We start from the raw sequence: 15,298 nt of genomic DNA, 5'->3' as shown, positions 1-15,298 counted from the left end.
TTGTGAAAAAGTGAACTTTTTTTTTTATTTGATGACATTTGGCGGTGAAATGGTGGCATGAAATATACCAAAATGGGCCTAGATCAATACTTTGGGTTGTCTTCTAAAAAAAAATATATACATGTCAAGGGATATTCAGGTATTCCTGACAGATATCAGGGTTCCAATGTAACTAGCGCTAATTTTGAAAAAAAGTTGTTTGGAAATAGCAAAGTGCTACTTGTATTTATGGCCCTATAACTTGCAAAAAAAGTAAAGAACATGTAAACATTGGGTATTTCTAAACTCAGGACAAAATTTAGAAACTATTTAGCATAGGTGTTTTTTGGTGATTGTAGATGTGTAACAGATTTTGGGGGTCAAAGTTAGAAAAAGTGTGTTTTTTTCAATTTTTTCCTCATATTTTATATTTTTTTTTTATAGGAAATTATAAGATATGATGAAAATAATGGTATCCTTAGAAAGTCCATTTAATGGCGAGAAAAACGGTATATAATATGTGTGGGTACAGTAAATGAGTAAGAGGGAAATTACAGCTAAACACAAACACTGCAGAAATGTAAAAATAGCCATTGTCATTAAGGGTAAGAAAATTGAAAAATGGTCCGGTCATTAAGGGGTTAAAGAATAGGATTAGCCCTCTCCCCGCCCAAATACACACATTATATATATACACACACATATATATATATATATATATATATATATACACACATACACACACACACACACACACTAGCCCTAAAACCCGTGTAAACGGGCCATTTTTTTGCAGTACAGCAGTCCCACCCCTTGCTCTCTCCTCCCTCTCTTTTGCTCTCTCTCTCTCCTCAACCCTCTCTTTTGCTCTCTCCTCCCCCTCTCTTTTGCTCTCTCCTCCCCCTCTCTCTTTTGCTCTCTCCTCCCCCTCTCTCTTTTGCTCTCTCCTCCCCCTCTCTCTTTTGCTCTCTCCTCCCCCCTCTATTTTGCTTTCTCTCTCTCCTCCCCCCTCTATTTTGCACTCTCTCTCCTCCCCCCTCTATTTTGTGCTCTCTATACCCCCTCTTTAGAGATCTCTGTCTCACGGCCAGTCGGCCACGGTGCCCGGCCCCACCCATGTCACGCCTGTCCAGACACTCCCACTCCACACCAGGTGAGGTTAGTTGGATTAAGGCCAGGTGTGTTTGTCCTTGCACGCAGTCTCTACTGCGCATGACAGCTTCGGACAAACACACTTGACCTTTTATTATATAGGAGAGAGATAGAGAATAATTATATATATATATATATATATATATATATATATATATACACACACATATATACATTATATATATATATATATATATATATATATATATATATATATATATATATGTATATATGTGTGTATATGTATGTGTGTGTATATATATATATATATATATATATATATATATATACATACATTATATATATATATATATATATATATATATGTATATGTGTGTATATGTATGTGTGTGTGTATATATATATATATATATATATATATATATATATATATATGTGTGTGTGTGTGTGTGTGTGTGTGTGTGTGTGTGTGTGTACACACACACACACACACACAGTATCTCACAAAAGTGAATACACCCCTCACATTTTTGTAAATATTATACCTTTTCATGTGACAACACTGAAGAAATTACACTTTGCTACAATGTAAAGTAGTGAGTGTACAGTCTGTATAACAGTGTAAATTTGTTGTCCCCTTAAAATAGCTCAACACAGCCATTAAATGTCTAAAGCGTTGGCAACAAAAGTGAGTACACCCCTAAGTGGTAATGTACAAATTGGGCCCAAAGTGCCAATATTTTGTGTGGCCACCATTATTTTCCAGCACTGCCATAACCCTCTTGGGCATGGAGTTCACCAGCTTCACAGGTTGCCACTGGAGTCCTCTTCCACTCCTCCATGACAACATCATGGAGCTGGTGGATGTTAGAGACCTTGTGATCACCCACCTTCCCTTTGAGGATGCCCCACAGATGCTAAATAGGGTTTAGGTCTGGAGACATGCTTGGCCAGTTCATCACCTTTACCCTCAGCTTCTTTAGCAAGACAGTGGTCGTCTTGAAGGTGTGTTTGGGGTCATTATGTTGGAATACTGCCGTGTGGCCCAGTCTACGAAGAGAGGGGGATCATGCTCTGCTTCATTATGTCACAGTACATGTTAGCATTCATGGTTCCCTCAATGAACTGTAGCTCCCCAGTGCTGTCAGGACTCATGCAGACCCAGACCATGACACTCCCACCACCATGCTTGACTGTAGCAAGACACACTTGTCTTTGTACTTCTCACCTGATTGTCGCCACACACGCTTGACACCATCTGAACCAAATAAGTTTATCTTGGTCTCAGTGGACCACAGAACATGATTCCAGTAATCCATGTCCTTAGTCTGCTTGTCTTCAGCAAACTGTTTGCTGGCTTTCTTGTGCATCATCTTTAAAAGAGGCTTCCTCCTGGGACGACAGCCATGTAGACCAGTTTGATGCAGTGTGCGGCGTATGATCTGAGCACCGACACGTTAACCTTCACCCCTTCAACCTCTGCAGCAATGCTAGCAGCACTCATATGTCTATTTCCCAAAGACAACCTCTGGATATGACGCTGAGCATGTGCACTCAACTTCTTTGGTTGACCATGGTGAAGCCTATTCTGAGTGGAACCTGTCCTGTGAAACCGCTGTATGGTCTTGCAGACCGTTTCTGCAGCTCAGTTTCAGGGTCTTGGTAATCTTCTTATAGCCTAGGCCATCTTTATGTAGAGAAACAAATTCTTTTTTTTGATCATCAGAGTTCTTTGCCATGAGGTGCCATGTTGAACTTCCAGTGACCAGTATGAGAGTGTAAAAGCGATAACACCACCAAATGTAACACACCTGAGACCTTGTAACACTAACGTGTGACATGACACCGGGGAAATAAAATGGCTAATTGGGCCCAATTTGGACATTTCCACTTAGGGGTGTACTCACATTTGTTGAAAAAAGTAAATTATAGGCGCTAAAGGACAGTACCCAGCTTAACTAGTGAATTCCCCTCCAAGAATACAAAGTGGCAAAAGCAATGTGAAAAAGTGAAGTTAAGCGCTCAAAGCACGGGTATATCTAAGAGATGTGTATTTAAATAAAGGGACCAGTGTCCAGTATGTAATCAACGAAAAAATATATTCATCAAAGTATTTATATGTAATAATATATAGAAAGGAATATATATATATGTACCAGAACAGAGACAGAGGCGTAAATATCGTTCAAATGGAAAATTTCCAAAGGCAATTTATAAAACAGAGGTGTCAAGATGTCTAAAATGATACAATGTAAAACAAAAGGGACGTCTCCCTTAATAAATGTATAGATACATAAAATAAGCATAAAAGAACAATAAGAAAAAGTACTTGCGCTTTAGCGAAAAATGTACTGATATCCCAAGATATTGACTTGCCAAGTGACAAGAAAGTAACTGTCCAGTTGTAGGCTTAAATTGCCTGTATATGGTGGTTGGCGTTACTGGATGAGAGAAAAAGGGCGCCTTTTTGTGTAAAGGTGACGTGACGTCACGTTTTAAAATGGTAGGTGATGTTGCCGTGGCAACCCCTATTCCTAAATCTGTAAGGAAATCCTGGGGGATCTAAAGATAATCTTTGCGTTCACGAAAGATGATAGCTTTGTTGTCGTGAGGAAAGACTAGCAGGATCTTGAAATTTAGAAATGGGTCTTTGCGGTCGCTAGTAGCGACTAGTTGATCCTTTGTTGAAGGACTTGGCGGTCGCAAACAGCGACTAGGAGATCCTTCCAGTTGAAGATAAGGTGGTCGTTAGTAACGACTTGAGGATCTTTTAAGAAGTGTAGGTTGGTCTTTGCGGTCGCCGGTAGCGACTGGTTTATCCTTTGTTGAAGAACTTGGCGGTCGCAAGTAGCGACTAAGGAATTCTTTGGTTTAGGATGAGGTGGTCGTTAGTAACGACTCGCGGATCTTTTAGGATAAGTAAGATGGTCTTTGCGGTCGCTGGTAGCGACTGGGTTATCCTTTGTTGAGGAACTTGGCGGTCGCAAGGAGCGACTAGGAAATTTTTTGTTGCCAACAGTTTAGACATTAATGGCTGTGTGTTGAGCTATTTTGAGGGGACAGCAAATTTACACTGGGGTGTGTGTGTATATATACACACACACACATACATATATATATATATATACACACACACACATATACATACACACACACACACACACAAAAAAAACTTTCCAATTTACTTTTAAATTGAAGGAGCAGTAGAATCTGTTGGCGCTCTACAAATAACTAATAATAATAATAATAATAATAATGGAGCAGCAATGCGCTACTGGGAGCTAGCTGAACACATTTCTTCTCCTGAGCATTCCTAGGTATAACAAAATGAAGCAAATAAGAAATGAAGCAAATTGGAAATGTATATAAAATTGTATGTATCTTAACCATGAAAGTTTAATTTTTACTTTAATGTATACAACAGGAGTACACCCCAGTGCAATATCACAAATGTCAAACGATTCAAAAATTGTATAACCTAACAGTAACTGCATTACGTCTAAGTTTTACAGTAGGGTATTTGCTCTTATGTAAAATTAAAAACTAACAGTTTAGATTTACTATATTAAAAATACCGGCCCCAAAGCAGGGAATCAATACAACAAAAGTCAGTGCACCTTTCATTACTGAGATTCAAATCTTTTATTTTGTTCAATACTTTGCATGTCCACCTTTATTTTTGATGACAGAATCAATCCTCCTTGACATGAAGGAAACCAGTGCGTACAAATTTCTGTAAAGATGTTCTGCCCTTCTTCAGAGATAATTTTTTTAAGCTGCTCTTTGCTGGAGGGGTTGTGTTGCTCTACCATTCTCTTTAAAATACCCCACAGGTGTTCTACTGGATTCAAGTCAGGTGACATACTTAGCCAGGTCATAGTTTTATTTGTTTCTTCTTTAGAAACTCCTTTGTGATTTTGGCAGTGTGCTTTGGATCATTATCATGCTGGAATATTCATCCTCTGCCAAACTTCTGGGAGTCATCTTGTCAGCCAGTATTTTGGTATATCCCAGGCATTCACAGTGCCATCTATAAATGTCATCTCCCCAACACCTTTTGCAGTCATGCAGCCCCATATCGTCACACTCCCACCTCCATGATTCACTGTTGGGAGTATGCATTCACTGTAATAACCTGACCAGGTTCACACCAAACATGCTACACCCCATCTGAGACAAAAAAATTATATCTTTGTCGTGGCCATCTTACCAAATAATGTGCTCCTAGTATTCATCAGGATTTTCATGTTGTTTTGCTAAGTTTAATCTTGCAAAGGTTTTTTCCTTGGATACTGTCCATAGACGTTGACATTATGCAATGTCTTTAGCACTATCTGAGCTGTCACAGAAACTCCAATTTCTGGCAATAATCCTTGAGCCAAATCTGAAGCACTTGCCTGTTTTTCAGAGCTAGATTGTGCAAGTAGCGCACTGTCTATGGCGTCATTTTAGGAGGACAGCCACTGTGGCTCTGATTTTTGGCACTGTGTCTCGATCTATACCTCCTGACTACTGCTGCAACTGCGTTTTGACTGATTTTTAGTTGGTCACCAATCTTCCTGTATCCTTTTCCATCTTTGTGAAGTCTCACAATCAGATTGTTCAATTCCTCTGGCAATTCTTTTCCATGTGGAGACATGATGCAGACTTCCAGATAAACACAGCCCATTGGTCAAAAAATTAGACTGTTCTGGTAATTATGCTCATACAATTAGGCTAATTGGAAATCATAGGTGTACTCAATTTTGTTTCTTTGATCTAACTTGGGTGTCAGTGACCACAGGTGTATTCACTTTTGTTTCATTAAGTTTCTACTTTGGGGCCTGTATTTTCAATATCATCTTTGTAAAGTATTTGTTTTTGATTGTTTATAATAGGAAATATTCTACTTGTCAACTTAGAAATAAAACAATTATTGAGAGGTGATACAATTTTGAATAATTTGATATTTAAGTGATATTGCCCAGGGGTGTACACACTTCTGTGATATAGATAGCTGTATGTGAGAAATCGTTATGTGGTTGAGTAACAGAGATGCAAAAAATGATGATTGCAGCTCCGGTGCACGGGGGTAATGAGTCAAATTAATAAATAAAAAGAAAGTGTTAGAGAATACCCTTTGTCCAGCACACACTCATATACCAATTTATGCAACAACCCACAGATTACATATGCATTCAATCAAAGGATGCAGACAAGGGCAGTATGCATTTGCAGAAAAATGTATTAATTATTACTAAACATTACTGCTTATTAGCATTGTCCATATGCACAATCAAATATTGATTCTACTGCATAACAAAACCTAATAAGTCCATGAAATATTAACAAGAACAAACTGCGCTTCTGTCAGAATTTGTAAGGTCCGGTATTCAGTGGCTGTAAATCTTCGCATGCAAGTAACAATTGTTAGTTTACGATGTCAGCAAACAAAAGCAAAAGCAGAAGCTAGATGATTAGTTGCCAAGTTATATATCGACATAAGCAATATTTAGATTGTTAGATGCAGGATAGCCAGTCCGTTAATTAACAGAGACCAAAGCACAGTCCATTCTGGTGGGGCGGTACTTCCCCGTACCTTCACAGTGGATAAATAACAGCTCACCTTAATCTCATCAGGCATCCAGTTTAAGAACCATTCATCCGCTTACCTCCGCTGCAGGCGTTAATAGAACACAAACCCTGCTTGGTCGGGGCAAAATTTGCGGTGCTGCTTCAGGCAAATAAGTTCCACAGGTGAGCTGACCACTGCCTTTGCTGTATCCTCCTAGAAACCAGGTCTAGGGAACGCCAAATCTTCTTGGGGGTAAACCGCTCTTCCACCAAACAATTCACCACGCTCATGGAGCTCCTGTGGGCGTGGACAAACAAGCGACACATGTTTCACCCAAACCTCAAATCCTATTGGGCTTCATCAGGCATATGATTATTGCGTGACATCGATAAACTTTATATCCGGTTGCCAGGTGAAATGATTAACCCATTAGGTGTTATATACAATTTTCTCACAATTTCACAGTAAATGAATAATGCATACTATGGCCAGTCTCAGGATTAATAAAAAAGCAATCACACAGTGATTGAATTACTATAAACATCATTTATACTTGCTTCAAAAAGGAAACAATATATCATAACGGTTATAATTCAAACAGTATTCGTTGGTGCTAATTAGACCTAGTCAAAAATTTAGACATGCTATACATTTAGATTCCAGATTTATGGCATTAAGTAGTACCCTATGTATTGCAGGGGAGAAAATACATTGGTATAGCTTAGAGGAATTTAAGTGGATTGAGGGTACACAGGCCATCTTCAAAAGTTACAAAAATGGAGCATAATTCAGCTCTTCATTAAGGCCATTAGGTTGTACTGTATCCAAGTTGAAGATCCACTTACATTCCTCTTTTAGAAGGGCATTATCCCAATCACCACTCCTTTCAGAAATACTAACTCTTTCTAAACCCATATAACGTAAGTTTGTAACCTCACTATTATGGAATTCCAAGAAATGACGTGCAATTCCACTGGTTTTAATGCGTTTTTTTAGGATGTCCCGTCTATGTTCCTTCATCCTTTCTTTGAACTCACGGTAGGTTTTACCCACGTATTGCCTTGGACATGAACATGAAAGAACATAGACTACACCCATGGTTCTACAAGTTATGTATCCTTTAATTTTATGGGGGACCCCCCTTAGTGTCTCTTAAACTGGATGCCTGCTGAGATTAAGGTGAGCTGTTATTTATCCACTGTGAAGGTACGGGGAAGTACCGCCCCACCAGAACGGACTGTGCTTTGGTCTCTGTTAATTAACGGACTGGCTATCCTGCATCTAACAATCTAAATATTGCTTATGTCGATATATAACTTGGCAACTAATCATCTAGCTTCTGCTTTTGTTTGCTGACATCGTAAACTAACAATTGTTACTTGCATGCGAAGATTTACAGCCACTGAATACCGGACCTTACAAATTCTGACAGAAGCGCAGTTTGTTCTTGTTAATATTTCATGGACTTATTAGGTTTTGTTATGCAGTAGAATCAATATTTGATTGTGCATATGGACAATGCTAATAAGCAGTAATGTTTAGTAATAATTAATACATTTTTCTGCAAATGCATACTGCCCTTGTCTGCATCCTTTGATTGAATGCATATGTAATCTGTGGGTTGTTGCATAAATTGGTATATGAGTGTGTGCTGGACAAAGGGTATTCTCTAACATATATATATATATATATATATATATATATATATATATATATATATATATATATATATATATATATATATCAGAAGTGTGTACACCCCTGAGCAATATCGCTTAACCTCTTATGTTTTTAATCTTGGATAATACATTTTGAAGATTTTTAACTTTCTGTGAACTTTCCTTTGTCAAGTGCCAGTGCGCACTACTTCTTGGATACTTGTTATTTGATCGTGTGTGGAGTAGACACACCTGTTGCAGCATTGATTACTCAGCACCTGAAGGACACAGCTACACCCACTCTCCATTGTGCCGCAAACTACTGGATGAAGCTAAACTTTATGTGTAGATCAGGAGAGCGCTTTCTCCCTACAAAATCTGTTTGTTATACCTTTTGATAACTGCTGCAACTGTGTTTTGACTACATTTTTATTTGGTCACCGATCCCAGAGACAGAACTTTTTTTTCACTTTCTGCAATAAGACTTTTTTAGTGAACATTTTTTCTGCAGGTCAATTTGAAATTAAATTTTAAATTAGGCAGTTACAATAAAGTATTAACGGTCATCAATCAATACACTTCTGCTTTGCTGCCCTGCTCTGTATTTGACTGTTCTCTTCAAACAGCACTTCACTCTGGCTGCACTGTGTTTAGGAAAACTTACACAGTGCAGCCAGAGCACAGCACTGTTTAAAGAGAACAGTGTGATGTGGAGAAGCATTGCAAAGGGGAAGCGCCAACAGGTTTTCTGCCTGATCTTTCTGCAGACATGCTGCATTTTGTGCAATGGCATACCATAACATGTTCTGCCTTGGGGTCACCGTTCTTTCTGTCCCCTTTTCCATCTTTATGAAGCCTCAGAATCAGATTTTCAATAAGTCTGGCAATTCTTTTCAGTGCGAAGCTATGATGCAAACATGCAGCTAGAAACAGCCCATAGCTTTCCAGTGCTCACAGATTTAAAAACCATGTTCATGCAATTAGGCTAATTGGAAATCACACGTGTACTCAATTTTGTTTCAATTATCTAACTTGTGTGTCAGTGATAGCAGGTGAATTTATTTTTGTTGCACCGAGTTTCTACTTTAGAAAGACTATATTGAAATACAGACCCCAAAGTTTTTGTTTTGGATCTGGATTAGTTTGGATTTTGAAATACTCTACTTGTCAACTTAGAAATAATGTGAATATTAAGAGGTGATACAATTTTATATAATTTGATATTTAAAAAAGTGATTGTAAAGTTTTGCGTGCCCCTCCACTCGCATCTCATACTCTACTTTTTTGTATGCCAAATCCGCGCGGCAGCCAATCGTTGCAAGCCCCACAACTTGGACAGCAAAGGGGGCAAGCAATGATTGGCTGAAGCCGGATAAGTCATTAAAAGAAAAAAAAATGCGGCCGGAGGAAGGCCACTATTTCCAATCACTAAACGTTAATAATTTTAAGAATAAAGTGGCTCGAATAATTATAGTGTTGATGCGAACGCAAAACTTTACAATCACTTTTAGTGATTATGCACAGGGATGTATTCACTTCTTTTGTACAGTGTGTGTGTGTGTGTGTGTGTGTGTGTGTGTGTGTGTGTGTGTAATATATATATACACACACACATATACACACACAGTTTGTTTTTACACATACAGTCCATTGTAGGCAGTTTGCATATGTAACAAAATTAAGTTTCGGACAATAGCTTACCTGCTTACAGTAGTTACTTTTAGACCAAAATAAAATACATTTTGTCAGTTTACAAAGACATAATAGAGAAAATATGATATGCTCTAATGCAACTCAGATGTGCCACTAGCACTGTTGACTGGATGAACGTTTGGTTCAGCTAAGGACTAGCAGTGCACCGCAGGTCCTAAGCGGAACTTCTACTATTTGTTCAAACCTTTTGCAGGGGTTAAACAAACAGCAGAGCAGGGTCGATATTTGTAAAATAACAGCATATCATTTTGTTACTATTATGGCCCTTTAAACACAATTGCTTGCATTCTTAAATGTTTGTATTGGCATCAGTGGACGAGAGAGAGAGAGAAAAAAAGAGAGAGAAAAAAAGAGAGAGAAAAAAAGAGAGAGAAAAAAAGAGAGAGAAAAAAAGAGAGAGAAAAAAAAGAGAGAGAAAAAAAAGAGAGAGAAAAAAAGAGAGAAAAAAAAAGAGAGAAAAAAAGAGAGAGAAAAAAAGAGAGAGAAAAAAAGAGAGAGAAAAAAAGAGAGAGAAAAAAAGAGAGAGAAAAAAAGAGAGAGAAAAAAAGAGAGAGAAAAAAAGAGAGAGAAAAAAAGAGAGAGAAAAAAAGAGAGAGAAAGAGAGAGAAAGATGTTTGGGGGGGCTCAGGGGAGGTTGGGTGGTAAGGGGGGGATCCCACACCGCAGAAAATATATAATTTAAAAAAAACTTTTTATACTGGCAGACTTTCTGTGCTGAAGAAATACCTAGGTAGGCATTTGGAGCATTATATGGCAGGAAATAGTGCTGCCATCTAGTGCTCTTTGAAATGGATAACATTCTTGGAAAACTGCTGCCATATAGTGCTCCAGAAACAGGCCGTCTCCTACGCATGCGTCCCTGCTTTTCAACAAAACATACCAAGAGAATAAAGAACATTTAACAGAAGTAAATCAGAATGTTGTTTAAAAGTGATATCAAGTTTTCTTTGTTCTTTTGGTATCTTTATTTGAAAAGCAGGAATGTATGCTTAGGAGCCGGCCCATTATTAGTTCAGCACCCTGGGTAGCGCTTTCCGATTCTGCTTTTTCAAATAAAGATACAAAGAAAAAAATTGATATTAGGAGTAAATTAGAAAGCTGCATGCTCTATCCGAATCATGAAAGAAAAACAATTGGGTGTCGTCATATCCCTTTAAATTTGCATGTTCTCTCTCACTGGTGCTCAAAATCTGGCCCTTCAGGGAGGCCTGAGGACAAGTTTGAAAAACAGTGAGAGCGCGCAATGGTTTTCAAACTTGTCCTCAGGCTTCCTTAGCAGCTCAGATTTTCAGGATAACCTTAGGTGAGAGCAGGTAAAATAACCATGTTTATTAGTCAGCTGATTATTTCACCTGTGCTCAGATATCCTCAAAATCTGGCCTGGTAGGGAGGCCTGAGGACAGGTATGAAAACCAGTGCTCTCTCTCAGTGTCTCAACTGTGGTCCTCAAGTACCCCCAACAGGCCAGGTTTTCATTATAGCTGAACCAGTGCACAGGTGAAGTAATCAGCTGAGCAGTAATACAATGGTTACTAACCTCTCACCCATCAGCTGCTGATTATTTAACCTGTGCACTAGTTCAGCTATAATGGAAACCTGGCCTGTTGGGGGTACTTGGGGTTGAGAAACAATGCTCTATCTGAATCAACAAAGAAAAATGATGGCTTTCAAATCAATTTAAAAGTTGTTTACATCTGAAGTCGAAACCAACATATGAAAAGTGTGCTTGTAGGCAACTCGTCACTTAGGGCCAGGCTGTTTACTAGCTAATAAACCCATGGAAAGTAGTAACGTAACCAATACAATTAAATAAAAACTCTTTTACATGCAACAAATAAAGATGAAATTAATGCCCCATTACAATGAAAATTTGTGTTATTCTATGTTAAATTTGTATTTTTCATAAACATATTTATTTACACACACTATATATATATATATATATATATACTGCATATTATAGGTTAGGCATCCCTCCTGCAATTATAGAACTAAGTTTGTAACTTACAATGAATCCGAACTGCACATATTTAGGCAGTTTTTTAAACTTTAAAACCACCTCGTAGCAATGGCTGTACTAAATCAATGTAGTGGGCAATATGTTTGCAAAGTAAAACGATATAATTGTTCCATAATTAAAATGAACTAACTCATGTAATATAATATAATATATATATATATATATATATATATATATATATATATATATATATATATATATATATATATATATATATATATATATATATAAATTCAAAGCCGAAGAATATTAAGCCAGTTATAAACGCTCTTATATAACTTTCTTTTAGCGTGAAAGGGGCGCTTAAAAGTAGTGACTTCTCTCAGAACCAGAAAGTCGATATCTCAGAACCAGAAGAGATGATGGTTATTTTTGAGACACACCTTCACTTATGCTGTACTTCCCGTTCTAGAAAGAGCCATAGCTCTTTTTTATTCTATTATTGGCATCTTACCTGCTGATTCTTGTCCACAAGTGTATCAACAGAGCAAAGCCATAATACTATTGAACTTCTCAGTAGTTCCAATGTGGTTTTACTCTTATAAGCTTCCTCAGTGTTTGCAAAGTTTATTGTAGTAGCAGGGCAGGGTTTTTCATTAAGATGTTCACTTCTCTCCACATGATATACTTGGGATCCCAGCTGCAGCAACTTCTCACCAACATGCTCCTCTTTGGGGTCAGATTGTGTCTGTACTTTTGGTTTAGCAGCAGTGGATCTCAGCCTAATAAATCCACGTTCATTGCTTCTGATGCACAGGTAAATCCTGGTGAGAGGGGATAGTTTGCTGCAAGCCATATGTGTTTACCAACAAAGCACACGTGAAATCTAAACTGATCAAGGATGTTAAAATAAAAAGTAGAAGCGTGTGTAGAGGCTTCTCCCTCACTAGCTAGTTTCAATCAGGAATCAGATAAGCTCTTCCTCCAGAGCAATACACACCCCCAAACCGGATTGGTTTACTTAATTTTATGTAAGAGAAACCACAAGCAACACTACGTATATGCCTAAACACTAGTAAACAAACTTGTCAAGGAGCACTGAGTGTAGTAAGGATTGCCATTATATTTTTGTAAACTGGGACTCGCTGCAGTTGCAGAACTCAGCTTGTTGCCGAGGTAAAATAAAATACTTCAACAAGGCTACTGTCTGTGGAATAGGAAGAGATAGTTGCTGCTCATTTTCTTTTCTAAACTTGTATATCAGCTGCCTTATTTGCTGAACACAATATTCTGTGCACATTTAGTACTATACAGCCACTGCTGAGGAGTAGGTAACTGCGCATGCGCATGTTTTACGGCAAGCTAGGGAGTATAGCAAAAGAATGAGATCTGTAAGGGGAAGGATTATTACTGTGGTTTTACACAGCTCACTGAAATATTTTACTTTGTTTCAGACATCAGTGTGTTCCTTTAGGCCATTTGAACTTCTCAGAAGCAGCAAAGCTTGTTTGGGGGGTGAGGTAAATTGTATATGTATATATATATGTATATATATATTCCGTGTTTTGTTTTTTTCACCGAAAAATAATGTTTCTGCATAGTGAGAGTTGTACAAGCTTCTAAAGGCTTTTTACTGCACAACAAAATAGATGTGGGAGTTGTTAATGCCAGCTAGTGAGCAATACATAATTAGGTATGCAAGACACGTTTTTTTAGATTCAGTTTTCATATAAAGCATATATTTTAGTAGGGCTGCAACAACTAATCGGTAATCATGATTCTGTTAGAGCAAACAATTTTAAATTACTTTCCTATTTACTTCTATTATCTAATTTGCTTAGCTCACTTTGTATCCTTTGTTGAAAACCATGCCTAGGTAGGCCCAGGAACTGGGAGCTAGCTGCGTATTGGTGGCTGCACATATATGCCTCTTGTCATTGGCTTACTGATGTGTTCAGCTAGCTACCAGTATTACATTGCTGCTCATTCAACAAAGGATACTACCAGAATGAAGCAAAATGTATAAGTAAATTGGAAAGTTGTTTAAAAATCTATGCTCTATCTAAATTTTCAAATAAAAATTTGGGGTTTAACAACCCTTTAATGTATCTGTTGCTTTTTTATTTTCTCACTAAATTCTTTAACCTTTTAACGCCGTTATGCCGTTCTATTCCATCATAACAGGGGCGTATTAACGGAGAGGCCAACAAGGCCGGTGCCTAGGGCGACGGATTTTGGGGGGGCGGCACTTGTCCACACCACAGTGACCACACTGCACTAAGTAACGCTGCTAACAGCTAACTGCTTTGAAAAAAAATATTTTTTTAACTTTGAGCGGGCGTTCACGGGTCAACCAGCCTGCTTCCCCTATCTGCCGCACATCAGGGCTTGAGCCCGGGAGTCACGCACATGCGCACGTGATCTCCCAGGCCAGGCGGCAACGGAGGTGAGACTGAGTAGTCACAAGAATATCAGGCTGGCGGCAGTGCAACACCAGAGAGATGGGGAACAGGAAAGTAAGGTATGCCGGAGGCCCTTTTTACTAGTGATCATGCAAGGAAAGGCTCCATCAGGGGAGGGGTGCGTGTGTTACACTACTAGTGTCAGGCTGTCAGCGCATTCTCAGACACTTGATAGCGCTCATTGCAGTCTTTTCCTCTCTGTTCTTCTGCTCACAGTCCTTTCTGATGTTTTTACCGCAGGGCTGTGAGCAGAAGAACAGAGAGGAAAATGACTGAGAGAGAGGTCATAAACACTTTAGCTCAGTGCTGGCAGCAGTGATGTAAATGGGGACACAGAAGCAGGCTGGATGCGTGACAGAGATTCCAATGTGCAGTGCGGACCGGTACTTGACAAACTGTTCGCTAAGCTGGCCTCCTTCATAGTAGTACATAATCATTCCTCATTACTGGGTCTTTAAACTTTATCTTTCAGAGTGTGCAGGGCCAAGCGGTGCCGAAGCAGTTGTTACAGATTACATCAACACCGTTTGGCCCTGCACACTCTGAAAGACTTAATAAACGTTTAGAGATCCATCCAGTAATGAGGAACGTATCATGGAGAGAGCAGCAGGGAAGGAGTCCAGTCCCCGCCCTCACTGAAACCACTGTTGAATTGAATCCGCAGTAAAGACACTCAGTGACTCAGACCTTACAACATAAATGCACCTCCAGGTGCTGATAAATGCATACTAGGCATTCACAGTCCCCCAGATAAACTGTTCATGTATGCAGTGGCAGTGCTTACACCATAAAATGTTCTTTATTTACATTTGTTGGAACTGTTTGGATTTCCAGGAAGGGGTGTGTCTTACTTTAAAGA

The 15,298-nt window shown here is 38.6% G+C and overlaps 1 protein-coding gene and 1 long non-coding RNA gene across 2 annotated transcripts in view; one reads left to right on the top strand and one right to left on the bottom strand.

The window, feature by feature from the left end:
• The window catches only part of PRODH (proline dehydrogenase 1), a 432,246-nt gene extending 419,295 nt beyond the window's left edge, over positions 1 to 12,951 (bottom strand). The window contains exon 1 of the mRNA XM_053702069.1: positions 12,492 to 12,951. Within this exon, the coding sequence (XP_053558044.1) occupies positions 12,492 to 12,833 (342 nt within the window). The 5' untranslated portion in view covers positions 12,834 to 12,951. The remainder of the gene's footprint in view (positions 1 to 12,491) is intronic.
• Positions 12,952 to 13,093: 142 nt separating this feature from the next.
• LOC128649034 (uncharacterized) lies at positions 13,094 to 14,765 on the top strand. The gene is made up of 3 exons (XR_008400639.1): positions 13,094 to 13,153; positions 13,432 to 13,497; positions 14,680 to 14,765. It is a non-coding gene; the product is annotated as an uncharacterized LOC128649034 (long non-coding RNA).
• The last annotated feature ends 533 nt before the right edge of the window (positions 14,766 to 15,298 follow it).

This window comes from Bombina bombina, chromosome 2 (genome assembly GCF_027579735.1).
Source record: "Bombina bombina isolate aBomBom1 chromosome 2, aBomBom1.pri, whole genome shotgun sequence".
Classification (NCBI taxonomy): Eukaryota; Metazoa; Chordata; class Amphibia; order Anura; family Bombinatoridae; genus Bombina; species Bombina bombina.
This window is presented reverse-complemented; position numbering and strand designations above follow the sequence as displayed.